The 18,546-nt window shown below is 49.3% G+C and overlaps 7 protein-coding genes across 7 annotated transcripts; 5 read left to right on the top strand and 2 right to left on the bottom strand.

The window, feature by feature from the left end:
* Nucleotides 1-1,248: 1,248 nt before the first annotated feature.
* N7473_011843 (uncharacterized protein) lies at nucleotides 1,249-4,124 on the top strand (the record flags this gene model as incomplete). Its single annotated transcript, XM_057157782.1, has 4 exons — nucleotides 1,249-1,947; nucleotides 2,008-2,846; nucleotides 2,911-3,598; nucleotides 3,894-4,124. 4 exons carry the CDS (start codon nucleotides 1,249-1,251, stop codon nucleotides 4,122-4,124), a joined length of 2,457 nt encoding a protein of 818 aa, XP_057003632.1.
* A 748-nt stretch (nucleotides 4,125-4,872) lies between these two features.
* N7473_011842 (ankyrin) lies at nucleotides 4,873-5,163 on the top strand (the record flags this gene model as incomplete). The annotated part of the gene is made up of 1 exon (XM_057157781.1): nucleotides 4,873-5,163. The coding sequence occupies one exon, from the start codon at nucleotides 4,873-4,875 to the stop codon at nucleotides 5,161-5,163; it is 291 nt and encodes a 96-aa protein (XP_057003631.1).
* A 366-nt stretch (nucleotides 5,164-5,529) lies between these two features.
* Nucleotides 5,530-8,381, bottom strand: N7473_011841 (ankyrin repeat domain-containing protein; the record flags this gene model as incomplete). Its single annotated transcript, XM_057157780.1, has 2 exons — nucleotides 5,530-7,742; nucleotides 8,102-8,381. 2 exons carry the CDS (start codon nucleotides 8,379-8,381, stop codon nucleotides 5,530-5,532), a joined length of 2,493 nt encoding a protein of 830 aa, XP_057003630.1.
* Nucleotides 8,382-9,131: 750 nt separating this feature from the next.
* On the top strand, nucleotides 9,132-11,206 carry N7473_011840 (glycoside hydrolase family 2 protein; the record flags this gene model as incomplete). Its single annotated transcript, XM_057157779.1, has 3 exons — nucleotides 9,132-10,519; nucleotides 10,590-10,997; nucleotides 11,053-11,206. Coding segments are annotated over 3 exons (1,950 nt in total), but the record flags the coding sequence as incomplete, so codon positions are not given.
* A 1,037-nt stretch (nucleotides 11,207-12,243) lies between these two features.
* N7473_011839 (uncharacterized protein) lies at nucleotides 12,244-14,505 on the top strand. The gene is made up of 5 exons (XM_057157778.1): nucleotides 12,244-12,735; nucleotides 12,835-13,098; nucleotides 13,157-13,405; nucleotides 13,463-13,769; nucleotides 13,821-14,505. The coding sequence occupies exons 1-5, from the start codon at nucleotides 12,529-12,531 to the stop codon at nucleotides 14,399-14,401; spliced, it is 1,608 nt and encodes a 535-aa protein (XP_057003628.1). The 5' UTR covers nucleotides 12,244-12,528; the 3' UTR covers nucleotides 14,402-14,505.
* A 587-nt stretch (nucleotides 14,506-15,092) lies between these two features.
* N7473_011838 (uncharacterized protein) lies at nucleotides 15,093-17,488 on the top strand (the record flags this gene model as incomplete). The annotated part of the gene is made up of 5 exons (XM_057157777.1): nucleotides 15,093-15,301; nucleotides 15,363-16,014; nucleotides 16,070-16,482; nucleotides 16,533-16,856; nucleotides 16,912-17,488. 5 exons carry the CDS (start codon nucleotides 15,093-15,095, stop codon nucleotides 17,486-17,488), a joined length of 2,175 nt encoding a protein of 724 aa, XP_057003627.1.
* A 382-nt stretch (nucleotides 17,489-17,870) lies between these two features.
* On the bottom strand, nucleotides 17,871-18,311 carry N7473_011837 (uncharacterized protein; the record flags this gene model as incomplete). Its single annotated transcript, XM_057157776.1, has 1 exon — nucleotides 17,871-18,311. One exon carries the CDS (start codon nucleotides 18,309-18,311, stop codon nucleotides 17,871-17,873), a length of 441 nt encoding a protein of 146 aa, XP_057003626.1.
* Between the last annotated feature and the right edge of the window lie 235 nt (nucleotides 18,312-18,546).

The raw sequence follows: 18,546 nt of genomic DNA, 5'->3' as shown, positions 1-18,546 counted from the left end.
TCATAGTCTTCTTGCGTGACAGCTCTGTCTCGTGTCTTTATCAACATGGTGTGACGCCGCTTTGTATGCAGAAAGATGTGCACGTGAATAGGTTGAGGATGAATTGCTCGGTGGTGAAGACAGGCAAAGGACTCTAGAGTTTTTGCGAAAGTTGTAGGGAAGCATATTGATGGAAGACCAGATTGGACATTAAGGATTACATCCTATGCGATGGCTTTTGAACGAGCTAGTCTTAAATATTCAACAGAACTTTACCAAGATTATTAGTACTATATATCGTCGCAGGAAACTATTCAGAAGTAGCTCCGAAACTACTATAGACAACGTGGTGATGATTGCTAACAGTGCCGCGGGGGCCGAGATACTTTGAATAGGGGCATTCGGGCCTGGCTCGGTAATCTCGGAGCCGTCCTGGGGAGTCATGGTATATTACATCCCCGTAAAGTCCATGAATCTTACACTGAAAACGATGGCCGACTTCTCAACCGAACTGCTCAGACAGAACAATAAGGGCGAAGGTGCCAGGATCTAGTACTGTATATTGGCTGAGTGACGCGACCGGATGTTCGGGCTGAGGGCTCGATCCTGATCGAATTCGCCAGCCCAGTCGTGGTCAACCGTGCTATCATCACCGGTGTGGTATAGGAGAAGTAAATCCACAATACGTGGCGCTTTTGCCGCGAAGGCCGGACGAAGCTTTGCAGGAAATACCAAAAGCCGGGGCATATCCAGTCACACTGTTCCAACGTCTTCAAATGTGGCCACTTTGCAGTCGAGCACCAAGGTATAATTTGCTTTTTCTACACCTGGTCTCGCCGAACGCATTTAAAGCTAACTGCATAAGCAAACACGCTTGCTTGGACTGGGTATAAGCTGCGCCGATCAAAATGTTGTGGCTTTCTTTTTACACCCAGTAGGTCTTGGCACAGGAACAACGAGGCAAGCTAATACACCACCGTATGATATTCTGGTTGCCTTCGAGCGCCTCAGCTGCCCAAGGCCGGAGAGAGACGTGTGATGCAGTAAGAATGCTGGTCTATTCAGTGCACATGTGTGGCGCAAGGCAGAGCGTACTTTAGGAACTGGCCCATAAATAGAAGTACCCATATGGAACGGGCCCTAGCCTGTACTATGTAGCACAGTGGGTATATTGATGGAATACTTGGGGTATATAATCCTCAAGTACATGCCGCTGACTTCGACTTTGAAAGCGCGCCCCTCCCCCACCCCCCTAAAGAGGATGACACGATGAACGCCGGCCGATATTATAGTAGCAATATTTCGGCCATTGGGCTGCGAGCACGCGAGCCAGCACACGAGGAGGACGCGCTCCTTGAGCCTCCCAACGAGCACATTTACCATGATACCGACCCAAGGCTGGTAAATCTAGCAGCAACCCAAGAGCAAAGAGAATCCATCAGTACAATAAACCCAGGCGAAGATGAAGGGCCCCATACCAATGAGTCTACCAAGGGTTCGAGCCCGCTTTGCTACAAATTCGCCAACAAAGCAATGCTTGGTCAATACATTCCCGAGCTTGACGAGGCATCACCGCGGTCCAAAACACGGAAGAACGAGGCATCAAAAAGAGCGAAAATGGTCCGAAACCAGTTGATCACGGCAGTCGCTGTCAGTATCACCAACATAGTTGTGCTTGTTTGTTTCTCTGTTCTTTTCCCTCCAGACTCACTGGGTGTGGGGACCTTGCGCATAGGTGACTGCACCGACATTCGAACAATCGATAGTTCTGCACACGTCTTTCTCAATATCCTATCATCTCTTTTTCTGGGTGCCGGGAGCTATTGCATGCAGATCTTGGTGGCTCCATCCCGACGGGAAATGGATGCCGCACATACTCGTGGAGTCTCGCTAGACATTGGAGTACCGAGTCTGCGAAACCTGAAATACATAACAAGGGGCCGCATTCTTCAGTGGCTTGGATTGGGGGTACTTTCAGTATGCTTGCATTTGTTGTGAGTTCTGCTTTGTGACGTTGGGTCAATGAAGACCGCTGACCTTGGGCGCGTGTTCACTTCCAGTTGGAACTCTGTCATCTTCACTTCGACACCCGTTGTTAGCTATGCCCGAGCCATTCTTACAAGTGACTTCAGAGAGGCAGGTAGAGACTGGTCTCTAGACCCTTTGCCAGCGGTTCTTAACGGTAAGAACTGGGCCTCAGTGCATGCTCTGTACGCTGAAATGGACAACTTCACGCGACTGGACAAGCAAGGTTGCATAGATGCCTACATCGATCCGCTCACTTCCAAAGGTTCACTGGTTATTGTCGCCGCCAATATCACATCCGCTCAAAATAACAACAACACTCTCCTCCACGGCTGGAATACCGGTTGGGATGTGTGGAGCCGAGCACCCTGGTGGATCTGCGAAGCTTATAACCGAGACGAGATGACTTTGTTGTGTACTAGCGAGTGGGCAAACACACTGGTAGATGATTGGACGGTTTTTGCATGGACACAACACAAGGATCCGGGTTGGCCGTTCAGGGTCCAGGTCGATTACTGCATAGTCGGTGCTCAGAGCGACATTAGTCAACAATGCGGCTTGCACTATGGAGTGCAAGTACTCGCTGTCGTGAGCGTGTGCACATTGATACAATGCTTTCTCATCTCCGTGGTCTGGTTGGCATCTCGCTCGACCTCAGGACGATCCAAAGTGGAAAGAACTATGGTTTTGATGGGTGATGCCGTTGCGGAATATCTAGAGCATCGCAGCGATCTATCAAACCACCGGTCTGTGTCCGTTTACCCACAAGTCTGGAACCCTCGGCATCGGATTTCGTGGTTCAAGAGTGTGAGCAAGAAGGTGTGGGCAGTATCACTGTTATTGTGAGTGCTATAGGATACCTTCGACACTGTATTAAAGAGCCTAAGCTGACTTTGGTAACGCTAGATTCATCATCGGAATACTCGCCCCTTTGGTAGTTCTCATCCAAGCGGTGGTATCATGGAAGGCACGAGGCGTTGACTTAACTCCGCTAACCATCGCCAAACAAGGCTTTGGCGTCAATGCTGGCTTCCTCGGGATGAACAGCGAGAAGGGAGACTACAGTCTAATCACATGCGTGTTCCTTGCCAACATTGTCCAGCTTCTCGTCAGTTTCCTCTACCTTCTTTACAACAATATCTTGACACGCCAGCTTGTCGCCGACCAGTGGGTACGCTTTCTGAGACCAGATGGGAAGAAGCCACTACGTGTGTCCTTGCCCAGTGGCATGCAACGATCGTCCTACATACTCTCACTACCATTGACCTACTCAATTACACTGATGATTATCATGATTGTCTTGCATTGGCTCGTGTCTCAAAGCCTCTTTGTGGTTCAGACCATCGGCTTCGACACTGCAGGCGAACTGGTGCATTTTCCATCCTTTAATGGCTCAGCTGTTGGTTACTCACCGCTTGGAATGGTCTTGGCAACCGCTTGTGGAGTCATCATGATTTTGGGTCTACTTATTAACTCCTTGGTGCGGGGGCATGAGAACGTGCCAGCCGAATTCCCAACCTGGGGATCCAGCAGCGCGCATATCGAAGTTATGTGCCAGAGACCAGATCAGGATATTGATGCCCACTTGTTTCCTGTTAGTATAGGTGTCGTTTCGGACACTTCGGCGGGCTCAGATTCAGATAGTCTATCTAGCCTATCCAGGATAGCATTCTCAACACAGGTTGGTTTGCGACCTCCTGAGGATAAAGAGACATATTTATTCCCTGTAGCCCATAGGCATATCTAGGTAGCTAGGGCTAGCCACTTTGATTCGAACTTCCTTGCTATTTCCTTAACAGATCAAGAAATATTTCTTCTTCATACTGACAGTCTTTTGACTATTCAGAACACAACACAGCCTTCTCATAATGTCTTCTAATGCTCAAAAGTCTTCTACTTTTAATAGCGATGGCCTTCGGAGCTTCTTTAAGCAGTTTGCTGTGCTGGTGTCAAGTCCTGAAACCAAAGCCACGTCTGTCATATTTGAAGAAATCGATCATCAGCATGTGCAAATCCACGCTAGAGATGAAGAGCTGAAGAAAGCTCAAAATGAAATCCTCGATCTGAAGGAGAAAAAGCGAGTCGCCATTGGGGGAATGTCCCCTTGGATTCACGTTTAGTGTATTCATGTTTAACATAACTTAACTAATAAAGTGGAGAAGCTCAAGGCAGCTTGGTCGGTACAGGCAGGTCGAGGCACGAGAGAGAATAAGGGACAAAAGCTAGCCAGAACAAAACAACCACCAACAGGAAGCTGCCGCGACAGGAATGACTCCAAATTTTGCTGTCAGGCCTTGAACTCTAGAATAGACCATCCAACTAATGCTGTAGCACAGTACCACTACTCGTAAATGTGGGCGTTGGACCTATATATCCTTCAAACTTTTGAGATGAGGGGATAGCATCTAGGAGGAGCGATGACATACATGGAGTAATATTGACGATGTCTAAAGTAATCCCTGAATAGAAGCGTGCTTTATACACATCCCTAACTGTCCACTTTACCATATAAGACTTAGTGCGTCTCAGGGAGGATAGCAAGATAGTCATTAGAGTCCCAGTGGCATTGAAGCCTGCTGACACAAACTTGACGAGCGCTTTTCGATTTTGCTGCTGCCAAGAACGAGCTACAAAGAAAATCTATAGACTTGGAATAAGTAAGCTCCTGATGCAATACACCAAGACGGTATAAGACGGTTTCTTAAGCGCCAGTCCAAATATACCTACTGCCGTGGGATCACATAGGCGCGGTAGTCCTGAACAATCTTCCACCTCCATCGCAAGCAAGCTTTATCGGCACGGTGCCTCTGCACTGTGCATCATGGGATGGCCATTACGAAGTCTTCGAGTCTTTGATCGATCGCGACGATGTCGGTGTTAACTGAGTCGACAATGAATGCGGGCTGGACACCTTTGATGTGGGCGGCCTGTAACGGGCATGATGACCATGTGAAGTTGCTCTTGGCGGAATCTCGCGTCGACATCAACGCTCGCGATCACCATGGGATTACAGCACTGAGAGAGAAATTTGATGGGAAATGTCAACGCCAAGAGCAGAGTACGAGTGGCTGCCATACAAAGTTTCGCTGGACTGTCAGCATCCACTGGGGTTCGACGGATGCCTCCGTATTTGAGGATTATCGACTATACGACAACTAAAAAGTGATCATGCATACACACACCTGCAGACGCTGCGAAGTCAATATTTGGTCGTGATGAAGAGGAGAAATTATCAGGTTCAAGATGTTGACTAGAAACTGCAGCGGTAAATACATATTTTCTCACGCCACAAACGCCTAGATGGGACGAAAATAAGAAATGGGAGAACGGGTAGTAGTATAGGATGGTAGTCCGCTTTGTATAATTGGTACACATGGTGTGCGTAGGAAATCGTATAAAGAGTTCAAAAAGAATCTGGATTGTCTGGGCCGTGGCTGACCAATTCCCATAGAATATATGGTGTAGGCAGACTATGAAGCGAAGTCTGCTTGAAGAATGTACAGAGTATTGCCGCTGCCGTTCCCTTCAAGAAGCCTGAAGGGCATTCGCGTAAAAGCCATCCTGAGCGTCCGCATCGGCTCCATGGTCTCTCAGCATTTGTGCAACCTTGTCGTGTGTTTCAGAACAAGCAGCCTGGAGCGCATTCCCGTACTCTCCACCTTGGGCGATGACGTCAGCTCCAGACTCCAGCAGCATTCGCACAATCTCGCCGTGTCCTTCAGAACACGCCGCCTGTAGCGCATTTCCGTAGTAACCACCCTGGATATTGACATCGGCTCCGCGCTCTAACAGTAGCTGGACGATTTCATAGTGCCCTCGTTCAGAGGCAGCTTGGAGGGCATTTCCATACCGTCCACCTTGGACGTTGACATCGGCTCCTTTCTCTAGCAGTAGCTGCACGATATCATCGACCCCTCCAGAAGAGGCAGCTTGGAGAGCACTTCCATACCATCCACCTTGGGCGTTGATGTCGGCTCCTTTCTCTAGCAGCAATTGCACAATCTCATCATGTCCTCCATAAGAGGCCGCTTGGAGAGCATTCCCATACTCTCCACCTTGGGTGTTGACATCGGCTCCTTTCTCCAGAAGCAACTGGACGATCTCATCGTTTCCTTCGTAAGAGGCGGCTTGGAGGGCATTTCCATAATATCCACCTTGAGCATTGACATCGGCTCCTTTCTCTAGCAGTAACTGCACGGTATCAGAGTGCCCTCGTTCAGAGGCAGCTTGGAGGGCGTTTCCGTACTCTCCGCCTCGGGCGTTGACATCGGCTCCTTTCTCTAGCAGCAGGTGAACAATATCATCGTCTCCGCCGGAAGAGGCAGATTGGAGAGCATTTCCAGACAATCCACATCGGGCGTTGACATCGGCTCCTTCCTCTAGCAGTAACTGCACGATCTCATCATGTCCTCCATAAGAGCCAGCTTGGAGAGCATTTCCATACGCTCCACCTTGGGCATTGACATCAGCTCCGCTCTCTAGCAGTAACTGAACGATCCCATCGTGTCCTTCATAACAAGCAGCTTGGAGGGCATGTCCGGACCATCCACCTTGAGCGTTGACATCGGCTCCTTTCTCTAGTAGTAACTGCACGATATCAGAGTGCCCTCGTTCAGAGGCAGCATGGAGGGCGTTTCCGTACTCTCCGCCTCGGGCGTTGACATCGGCTCCTTTCTCGAGCAGTAAGTGCACGATCTCATCGTCTCCTTCGTAACAGGCAGCTTGGAGGGCATTTCCAGACAATCCACATCGGGCGTTGACATCGGCTCCTTTCTCTAGCAGTAACTGAACGATCTTCTTGTGTCCTTCATAGCAGGCAGCTTGGAGAGTATTTCCATACTCCCTACCTTGGGCGTTGACATTGGCTCTATGCTCTAGCAGTAGCTGCACGATCTTATCATGTCCTCCATAAGAGCTAGCTAGGAGGGCATTTCCATACTCTCCACCTTGGGCATTGACGTCGGCTCCTTGCTCTAGCAGTAGCTGCACGATCCTTTCGTGTCCTTTGTAAGAGGCAGCCTGGAGTGCATTTCCATACTCTCCGCCTTGGGCGTTGACGTCTGCTCCATGCTCTAGCAGTAGCTGCACAATATCATCGTATCCTTCGTAGGAGGCAGCTTGGAGAGCATTTCCACAGCGTCCACCTTGGGCGTTGACGTCGGCTCCTTGCTCTAGCAGTAGCTGCACGATCCTTTCGTGTCCGTCGTACGAGGCGGCTTGGAGTGCATTTCCATACCGTCCACCTTGGGCGTTGACATCGGCTCTATGCTCTAGCAGTAGCTGCACGATCCTTTCGTGTCCTTTGTAAGAGGCAGCTTGGAGGGCATTTCCATACTCTCCGCCCTGGGTGTTGACGTCGGCTCCTTTCTCTAGCAGTAGTTGCACGATATCACAGTAACCTCGTTCAGAGGCAGCTTGGAGGGCACTTCCATACCATCCACCTTGGGCGTTGATGTCAGCTCCTTCGTTTAGCAGCAGTTGTACCATCTCACTGTGTCCTCGAAAAGAGGCAGCTTGGAGGGCATTTCCACACCGTCCACCTTGGGCGTTGACATCGACTCCTTCCTCTAGCAGTACCTGTACGATATCACAGTAACCTCGTTCAGAGGCAGCTTGGAGAGCATCTCCATACCGTCGACCTTGAGCGTTGGCATCGACTCCTTCCTCTAGCAGTAGCTGCACGATATCATAGTGACCTCCTTCAGAGGCAGCTTGGAGAGCATTTCCATGCCGTCCACCTTGAGCGTTGACGTCAGAGAGACGTGTAATGCAGTAAGAATGCCGGTTTATTCAGTGCACATGTGTGGCGCAAGGCAGAGCGTATTTTAGGAACTGGCCCATAAATAAAAGTACCTATATGGAACGGGCCCCAGCCTGTACTATGTGGCGCAGTAGGTATATTGATGGAACACTTAGTGTATATAATCCTGTAATTCTTGTCCACGTGCTGTAAGCTTTATGAACAATTTCAATTCGGGGAAACATCGCGTAGCTCTGAATAACGCGGGGACCAATCATGGAAGCAACGCTTAATTCAGTGGGAGATGAATGAAACATGAGACTGGCCAATGACATAAGGAAGGTCAAGGGTAGGTACCATTAAACGGCCCTTGTTCTAATTTAGCTTCGGCTTCGGCTCTTGGTTGACGGTCATCGGGGGACGTCGGCATGATTATGAACTTAGGGTCATTGTTGAGAAAGATAGAGTCCATCTCGTTAGTCCAAAAGACATCCATTTTTCCCCGCGAAGGAATCCTGAGACGCTTTTGCGCGAACCCATCTCGGCCGCGTTCCGGGCCGTCAGGCCGAATGATGGCCTTGTCAATCCATAGGTCATAGAATCGGTATTGGGTGTATTTCGCAACGTGGGGCTTCATAGTGCACGGGTGTCTCTCGGGCTATTATCGGGTAATTGACAGCCAACTACGCCGACGGTCCCCGTACTCTCGTTCCTCGTTCCCCGCATTTCTCAAGTAAGTGGAGCCTTTCTGGGGAAAATGATTTTGGAATGAGGGCTTGTGACACGAGTCCGAGACAAATCAAACAATTCGCGTCGATGAACATTGAGATTAACGCAAGTTCTAGGTATTAGGCGCTCTCCGCGATTATTCCTCACTGATCCCTGCGGCTCGGTATTTCACGTCTAAAAGCACAAAAAGCCGGATAATTTTCGGCACTCGATCACTCCACCCGCGCCCCCATATCGGCTCTTGCATGACCACACTTGAGGTGGTCGCTTCTCCTACTTTGGCAGATTGAAGGTACAAGAGGCATCCCCACTACCCCAGTTGCTATGTGGAAGCTAGGTGGTCAATCTGTGGTCGCATGGTAGGACAAGGGAATAATACAGCCCGATGCATTGTTGGTGGGCCCCGGTCCACAACGGAAGTTGTGCTCTGCCCCGACGTTCCCCGATATTTGGGCCTACCATATCTGTAACTTCTGTTGGCACATTCTCAGCAATTGAATGACATTCTGGTAAATTATCTAATCAAAGATTTAAACGTAGTCTGCCCTTCCAAGCGCATTTATCTTCTTTCAATAACGTTCTAGTCATTTGACTTTTCCTTGTTTGATCAAACATCTCCCATCGCTCGTTTACCACGACCGTCTCAACCGCCACCAAGGCCATGGCATACCCACGACCCGATTTCGAAAGGAAGAATCTGAACTGGGCCTCCCTGAATGGCGCATGGAACTTCATCTTCGATGATTCTGATCTCGGTTTGTCAGAACTCTGGCAACTGAAGGGAATCCCCTGGGAGGCGGAAGCTCACTCTAAACGGGAAATCCAAGTCCCTTATGCATTTCAGACCCCTGCATCAGGAATCGACATCCAGGAAGCCCATGAGGTCCTTTGGTACGAGCGCATGATCAAGGATATTCGAACGTCGGAGGAGAAGGATAAGGGAAATCGTCTGGTTCTGCGCTTCGGAGCAGTTGATTACGAGTGCTCTGTATGGGTAGACGGAGAGCTTGTCGGTAGTCACCAGGGCGGACATGTTCCGTTTGATCTGGACATCTCAGATGCAGTTGCCGGCAAACACGAATGTCGTTTGACTATGCGCGTCCGCGATTCACCTACCGACCTTACCCAACCGCGCGGAAAGCAATACTGGGGTCCTGTTCCAGAGTCGATCTACTATACCCCGACCAGTGGAATCTGGCTCCCTGTTTGGTTGGAGAGTGTGCCTATCACCCGGCTAGGTTGCGGTAGCTATGGCACTGTGCTTCGCTCGGATGATATCGAGAATGGCCAGCTTCATGCGCGGGTTGCAGTGGTGGGCAAAAAATGGTGCACGGCTACATACCGGGTTGAAATTAAAGCCAGCCTTTCTGGTGTCCTTGTTAGCCAGGCCACAAGCGACGTCCCCGCCGACAAGGACTCTGTGAACCTCGACCTTGATGTGAAGATCCCGGCGTCACTGAAGCAAGAATTGCCACATAATTCCGACAAGTATACGCGTGATGGTGTTGCCCTTTGGGGACCGGATCACCCAATCCTGTATGACTTGACGCTGCGTCTGTATATCGGCGATCAACTGGTCGATGAAGTTTGCACCACAACAGGCATGCGAAGCATCTCCTGGAGAGCAGGAAACGGTACATTCCAAATCAACGGGAAGCCTTTCTTCCAGGCTTTAGTCCTCGACCAAGGTTATTGGCCCGAAACTGGAATGACACCTCCAAGCCCGGACGCATTGAAAGCCGACATAGAGATGTCGATGGCGATGGGCTTCAATGGCTGCCGAAAACATCAAAAGGTGGAGGACCCCGTCTTCCTCTACTGGGCGGACAAGTTAGGCTATCTAGTGTGGGGAGAAATCGCGAACGCTTACGAGTTCACGAACCATGCCGACCTTTTCAATAACGAATGGATCGCTGCCGTAAAAAGAGACATCAACCACCCGTGCATTGTGACTTGGACTCCCGGCAATGAAAGCTGGGGTTACACTTCGCTGAAAGATAGCGTTGAGCAGCGCAATCACATGCGATCCATATATTACATGACGAAGTAAGTAAGCTACTTGGGATGATTTCCATTGCATGCTTTGTCAATTCTCGGAGCTGACTATGGCACTTAGGACTCTTGACCCCAGCCGCCCAATCAATGACAACTGCGGTTGGGAACATGTCATAACTGATCTTACCACATATCACGACTACGCAGACTCGCCAGAGCTAACCATGTCATGCGCCAAGATGGAAGGGGGTATCCTGGATCAGAAGGCGAAGCATGACATGTTTACCCCACCAATTTACGAGGGGTCGACTCTTATCGATGCCGGCACCCAGCATACGCCAGGTGCTCCAGTAATTTGTACCGAGTTTGGTGGTGTCAATATTGCACCCCCGGATGGTACAACTGCGGGTGAACGGGATTGGGGTTATACCACCGCCACTGACTCCAAGGATCTTCTCGATCGACTGGAGAAGTTGATCATGGCTGTTGTGCGCGGTGGCCATTCGTGTGGATTTGTGTACACTCAGCTGTAAGTTTTTTTTGGACTTCTCTCCAACCTCGTCGCACGCTAACATCTGAGCCAGGTATGATGTGGAACAAGAGGTGAACGGATTATACTCTTATGGTCGCAAGGCAAAGATTCCCGCCGAAAAGGTCAAAGTGATCATTGATGGCGCGCAAGCGTACTATTATGCGCACGTCGTGCCTAAAGAAGCTGCGTTGGAAAACGGACATTAAGACAGCATACAAGATAGACTTTGACACGCGATCGGAATACATTCAGTCATAGAGTTTCTACTTTTTTTGTGATTGGCCATAGCTTCGCCGAGACTAGGTAATGCAAATGCAACATCTCGCATTCTGCTAGTATAGTAAATTCTGTAGATATTAGAGCTTTCGACACCCTTGGCCCAAACAAGGTGATTTTGAGTGAGATAGTGCGGGTTACAGCGTGGCGTGGTTAAACTTCTGGCTAGTCACGAATTTTTTGCACCGTTTCTAACGATGCTCAGCTCTCTATGTCCACTGGAACGTGGTTGTGAATATTTTTCATTAATGATCTGGGTTAAACTGTACTTATGCAATTGGTCCTTCGAACTTTATTGATGCTTTTCACATACCAGTATCTAATATAGTTATGTCGATAATCATACAATAGAACTCTTTTTGTTTCATGTCTTTTTTTATTGATTAAAACTACAAAACTCCACTCGGTCGCATAATTATTTTATGTCTTACGTCTCGAATATGATCGGTACAGATGAAATAAACATTCTTTTACCGCTAACCAACTAACTTAAGCTTTCAATATGACTTGATAATCAAGGATTTCTGGGCGACCACGGTAGGATTAAAAATCTGATCGTGGTTAGAAAGATAACGCTAGATTTGTAAACAAGCAAAGGTGTGATCATGTTACGCCGTATCCCTAATAGTGTCACTAACTTTCAATTCCACCGAATCATAGAGCGACTTTGCTTGTTCTAGGGAATTTGCTCCCATCAAAATCCCCTAATACAACGTCCCTGTCTTCTGAGAATGCAGAAGCCTCTTCGCTTCCAAGTGTAATGTAGTATGTCCAAGATCTGCTCCCTAGGGCGTCTTCTCCAGATTCGCATCGGGGAACGTCGGTGGCGGGACGTGTCGGGGAACGTCGGTGGAAGGCTCCGAAGAGCTAATGTATGTCGGCTACCCCCTTGGCGCGCTAAAAACGCCTTCTTTTTCTAACCCGCCACTCTTTTGCTGCTTTTGATTAATCGGATACAACCGTACTTTGCAATCCTATGTACTGACCTTGCCGACTAATCGGCTAGCTTAACCGGCCGCTGGAATGAGATGGACCGTCCGACCATGGCAGGCTGGCAGCCAAACAAGCTCCAATGCCAGCCCCACCCCCGACCTCCCCGCAGTCTCGGTCCTGGGGAAAGCTAGATGGTTCAAGGGTTTTAAGTTATCACTGGGTCGCCTCATATAAAATCTCCCAGCTGGCTTCGTTTTCACCGGGCTCAGTACCTGCTCCACGTTCACACATTGGATATCCCTGACTGCCACCCATCAAAATGTCCACGGACATCCAGAATACCCCCGACTCTGAGTCGGTTCGGGGCGAAAAGCACCATGTTCTTCATTCTGAGAAAGTGACCACCTCGGATCTCATGGGCGACGCCTTCGACGGTGAAAATCGCGAGCATGAGATGGGCGTATGGGAGGCGGCCAAAAGCCACCCTTGGGCTTGCTTATGGGCATTCGTTATGTGCTTTACCATTGTCCGTTTCCCTTCCCAGCTTTCAGGTTTGTCTTGCAGGGATTCATACTGCATATCATGGACGAAATATATGACATGAGTAAGCGCTGACTCGTTGCAGGTCATGGAGTCGTTTGATATGTTCCTGAATGGCAACTTTGTCGCGCTTGGCGCATTTCAACGGAAATACGGTGTCTTGCTCGATGCGGCAACCGATACTTACGCCATTCCCACTCGATGGCAAAGTGCTCTCTTCCAGGCAGGTCAATGCGGAGCCTTTGTCGGTGTTTTGGCCGCTGGACCCATCACGGACCGTCTCGGCTATCGCTGGACTACATTGCTGGCATTGGTCCTCATGAATGCGACAATCTTCATCTCCTTCTTTGTAAGTAGGGCGAGGCACCTGATGTTCCGTGGGCGATTTTCTAACCCAACTTTTCTAGGCCGATTCACTGGCTGTTCTGACAGTCGGACAAGCATTAGAAGGCGTCCCATGGGGGTTCTTCATTGCCAACAGTCCAGCTTACGCCAGTGAGATTGTGCCTCTTGCTCTTCGAGGTGCTTGCACAGCGACTCTGCAAATGAGTTGGTCAATTGGTGGAATTATTGTTGCTGCTGCCACCTATGGTTATAACCAGCGGAACGATGAGTGGGCTTGGCGAGTGCCTCTTGCTTTGCAATGGATCTTCCCAGTAAGTGATTAATTGAACGGTCTAGTGTAAGGGGATCACAATCACTGACCCGTTTAGACCCCACTTATGATCCTAGTCTTCCTCGCTCCAGAATCTCCCTGGTGGCTGATTCGTCATGGACGCAAGGATGAGGCCCTTCGTTCTATCAAACGTCTCGGTACTGGTGACCCAGAGAAGGCCCAACAGACGTTTGCCATGGTTCAGCGAACCGTTGAAATTGAAGCTCAGATGGGCGGCAATGCGAAATTCTTCGACATGTTCAAGGGTACTGATTTACGGCGAACAATTATTATCTGCTTAATGTACGCGTCGCAGAATTTGGCTGGAAACCTCATTGCCAACCAGGCAACATTTTTCTTCGAGCGTGAGTAGAATCCTGTTGTGAATATAGCACAGATAACTGACTCCCTTCTAGAGGCTGGAATTTCGTCCAATCGCTCTTTCGAGCTCAGCCTGATTAACTCCTGTTTGGGATTCGTTGCCAACGTCTGTTCGTGGCCTATTACGGCCTGGTTTGGCCGTCGAACTATCTACCTTTGGGGCACAGCTGCCAACATCCTTCTGCTGATTATTCTCGGCATCTGTGCTTCAATTCCGCAGAATTCTTCGACTAACTACGCTCAAGCCTGCCTGGGTATCATCATATCTTTTGTGTTTGCCGGTACCCTCGGTCCTATCTCGTACACCGTGATTTCCGAGACCTCATCGGTCCGTCTTCGAGCTTTGAGTACCGGTCTTGGACGTGCCGCTTACTATGTCGTGGAAATCCCTATGATTTACCTGGCCTCGCAGATGCTTAACACTACTGGTTGGGATCTTGCTGGCAAGTGCGGTTACGTCTGGGCCGGTACTGCTTGCGTCTGTTGGGTCGGGGCCTACCTCGGTCTCCCTGAGCTGAAGCATCGCACTTATCGTGAAAGTGACATTTTGTTCAACCGCAATATTTCTGCCAGGAAGTTCAAGTCGACGGTCATCAGTGTTACGGAGAATGAGTAGAGAGGAAGAATTATATGGTGGAACGCTACAATATTGTAGTAGGAAAGCGGGGAAGAGGAGGAGCCTGTAGACTATTCTAATTATTGCAGAGACATACTATGACGTGATATCAATGCAGGATCTTTAACGAAGAAGTAGATATGACAGCATCTTAGCTGTAGCTTTAAAATCAAAGTACTGAATTACGTCGCTGATTTGTCCTTCTAAGTTCGGCCCAAATAATAGTTTCGGAAGTAGGACTAGAACCTTGCGAATAGTCTCTAGAGCTCTAAGCCTTAACTGTTACGCTTACCAGATCCTTGTCTCTGTTGATTCTCGCGTGGCTTGCTTAACTACTTATAGCTCGTACACCGAAAGTCTATTTGAACTTTATGCGTTCAAATTGTTTCTGCCTATGGCTTTTCTGGTTCCAACCTCCCTTTTTATTCTACATTAGGAAGATTTAACATGCTCGCCACCTCCAGTCCAGGCACGTTTTTATATCACGTGACGATGTTTCGTGCCACGGGTGGCCTCCGCAGTATTTAGTGCTGCAGTCTGTAGTTCCCCCGATGCCGTCTCGTTGGTCCACGTTTAGTCGGCCCCGCGGCCTCCGTCCCCGCTCCCCACGCGATGGGACGTGTTGCTCGGTGAAGGCATTCGGACTGAATCAAGCTCCACGTCTAATTTGTCTCCTGTCGTCTCCCCTGAGATGGAGGAAGCACGCTCTGGGCGGAAGCGCAAATCACCAGAGAATGGTATTCCTGCTCGAGTTGCCGGTTCATACCAGCGCACCAAAGCAGGCAATGCCTGCTTGATTTGCCGCGCTCGAAAGACCAAATGTGACAATGTTTGGCCTGTCTGCGGCTTTTGCAAAAAGACCGGTGGAGAGTGCACTTATACCCAGCCAAGTCCTCAAAGGCAAGAAGAGCTACAATAGACCCTCTCTTATGTTTTGACATACCTGCTGACTGAAATATAGGTTCGATCAGGCTAGTATTGAGATACTGAAACGATTAGACAGCCTGGAAAGAGCGGTCTCAAATCAATCCCATGACTGCTGCGCTCGTCAGCTTTTGGAGCATATTAGCCCTGAGCAATCTGGGAGCTTCGGCTCGAGTGTTCATCAATCTCAGACGACCCAGCATGATGTCGTATCGCCGGTACTGCTAGACCCTGTTTCAAATCACTCAGCTCATCATGAAAATCTCCCCATGCTTTCGACGACCTCAAATCGAACTTCGCCAGGATCTGGCTCCAAAAACTATGTAGCAAGCATTCAGTCATTGCTTGATGTCCCTCCCGGGCCGGACGTTATGTATCGGGCCACGGAAGAAATGGGAATCGAGGCTATGTTACGATGGCCTGTGTGCAAAGAATCTCTTGATCAGTTAGGGATCTCAACTTCTGCCACCCTGGTGGAAATGTTAGGTCAAGTGTCAACTCACATCGCGCCTGCTACGCTGGGCCACGATTCCCAGAGTTTCAAACGGCAGACTATTCTTCATTTGGTGGAGAATTTTCTGATACATAACAATGTCAAAAATCCCATTATTGACCCTGTGGAGCTTCGACGTGACGCTGAGGAACTCCTGGACTCCTCATATAGGCATGGGGGGAGATTCTGTCGTCTGGTGAGTAAAACACCAATCTGCATGGAGACGAATCCTGACGGCCTGCTATTACAAGCTCCTTGTCCTTGCTATCAGCAGTATCTCCATATCTCTCACAGACCATGCGCCTGCAGGCCAAGTTATGGTTCCACGCGACGCGCCAGAGTTTCGATCTGCGGATCTTTACTTTCAAGGGGCTCAGCATCACATGGGCGCTCTGTACTGTGAGAACTCTTTGATTTCCGTGCAGTGTGCCTTCATGTCAGGTGTCTACTTGATGTATACCATGCGCATCATGGCAGCATGGAAAGCATTCGTCCAAGCCAGTACCCAGTGCCTGGGTTACTTTGCCTGTCGGCGACGACTCGGGTTTTCATACGAGCCCAATGCAGAAAGTGGAAACGGGGCCTTCGAAAACGGCGAAGACACTTCCGCCAACATGAGGGCTTTGGAAGATTCACTTTATTGGAGTTGCTTGAAGAGTGAGATGTAAGTACACTATCGTGGTTGGTATAATGGTGCTTACTTTTCCTTTTCAGTGAAGTTCGCCTGGAATTGGGACTCCCAGGATCTGGTATCAGCGGTATCCAATATCCGAATATCTTCCCAACTGTTCCCAGTTTCGATTGCTCCGAAAATAGCGCTCAATTAGGCCAATCACCATCAGAAGCTGATAGAGGATTCCTAGTCAACGGATGGCTTTTTTATTTGGGGGAAATTGCGTTGAAGAGAATGCAATATCGAGTCCTCACTTACCGCTATGATCACAGTGATGGCGGCAATGGTCAAGTGAAAAATACATCTGATAGAAACTCTGCTCTCTGGCAGAGCGTCATCGAATTCGATCTGCAGCTGCAAGAATGGTAAATTAGTCTTCATTCAAACAGGCACAAGATGTACGCTAATCGAAGAGTATAGGTTGCGATGGTTACCTCCCTCCATGCGTTTCTCCCCAACGTCTACAGAGCCTCTGTACGACATCTTGCCCTGGGTTCTGCGTGGACATCATATCGATGTTATTGAAATACTCCGCTTCCCTGCCATTTCAGAAATCCTGAACAACCGCCACCCCAATCCTTCAGCGGTGATCCCAAACCTATCATCTGTGTCCTCCGAGCCCACCTCGCAATTGTCCAAAGAGTACCTCGAGAATGCAGTCCGTCGAATCGAGGCAAATACAGAGGGACTTCTCCACCGGCATCAAGGTAGTTGGTTAACAATACGCAGCTGCACGCGTAGTGCCTTGGCTTTATTAGCTATGAAGCTGCATTACCAATCAGAATCTCACTATGGAAACAATGTACCAGAGGACAACCGGGCATATCAATCGACGCCCTCACCAGGGTCTTTGCAGGCTGACTCTAACCTACCATCTCGATGGAGAGACGCTGTAATGCTTGTGATCTCAATGCTGAAGGGGTGGGAACCAGAAAGCCCTGATATTTACCAATTGCGGCTGGTGGTTGAAGGATTGCTGGGTCTTTGCCATGTGTGATTGGGGTCAAGGCCTGAGAAACTTAGTGTACATTTTTACCTGGTCGCAGGTTTGGTAACAGGCTTCAAGGGTTTGTTGTCTGATTCGGTCCAGTTGCAGCTATAATAATAGGTGAGTCTATTAACCAGACTGTTGAGCCTAAGGCTACAAATTATATTCCACTCAAGCTACATTCTTTATATTGTAATTGTCGGAACATTTGCATCTGATTTATTGCGTATATTATGTCGCTGTGGGTTCAGCCTTGGCAGGCTCACTAATTATGTACACTTCAAGATTTGTGCAGTCCGTCAATCCAAAACTGGACGCCACAGCCGAAGATTCTCAGTGGGTCCCTCGGATCTCGCTATCCCAGTTCTGACTTTGTGATTATTTTGATCATTTAAGGGAGAGCAGCGGGGGCATAGCTCTGGTCAGGAGTGACAACATTGCCACCAGCAAGCTGCTTGTCGGTATAGGCGGGCCAGATGATCTGGCGAGACTTGTTGTTGACAACGGACAGGGTAGTGAAGCCGTTGCCTGGGCCGAACTGGCCACTCCAGCCAGAAGTAACGGTGTAGTCGCCGCATGATGAAGGACCGCCATTGGCCTGGGAGGCAGTGTTGGCAGTCACGACGAGTTTGCAGGCAGTAGCATCGCCGGAGCCGGGGTAGATGCCGAAGGTCCAGGTGCAAGAGGAATCATTGGTAGCGCAGACGCGCTTCATGCTCTGGATAGTCCACTCGGGACTAGCAGCCATCATGGACACGCTGGAAGCGACCGGGGCAGCGAGGGCCGCGGGAGCGGCGAGGATGGTGGCCAGAAGGAGCTGAGAGAGTTGCATGGTTGCGATTTTGTGGTTTTGGGTTGGAAGGTAGAGAGGTTTGTAAAGGGTTTGAATGGGATGGAAGCTGTTCTGTGTTGATCTAATAATAATGGAACTCAGAGGAGGAAGTATTGAAGCTATTTAAGGTATTTCTTAACACTCTGAAGTCATTGATCTTGGCCTCATCCCAACCGATTCAGCTCGTCGATCATCAGAGATGTTGCTCAAAACGGATGTTCCCTAAATTAGCAAA

This window comes from Penicillium subrubescens (genome assembly GCF_028828155.1).
Source record: "Penicillium subrubescens strain IBT 31985 chromosome Unknown utg000010l_segment0_segment0, whole genome shotgun sequence".
NCBI lineage: Eukaryota > Fungi > Ascomycota > Eurotiomycetes > Eurotiales > Aspergillaceae > Penicillium > Penicillium subrubescens.
The sequence above is the reverse complement of the archived record's forward strand: the minus strand, read 5'-3'. Positions and strand labels throughout refer to the sequence as shown.

What these genes read in the sequence shown, in the direction of transcription:
- N7473_011839 (XM_057157778.1), top strand. Translation starts at nt 12,529, where the DNA reads ATGTCCACGGACATCCAGAATACCCCCGACTCTGAGTCGGTTCGGGGC. An exon ending in TCGTTATGTGCTTTACCATT is followed by an intron (nt 12,736 to 12,834) that starts GTCCGTTTCCCT and finishes GACTCGTTGCAG; the next exon opens with GTCATGGAGTCGTTTGATAT. An exon ending in GGCAACATTTTTCTTCGAGC is followed by an intron (nt 13,770 to 13,820) that starts GTGAGTAGAATC and finishes ACTCCCTTCTAG; the next exon opens with AGGCTGGAATTTCGTCCAAT.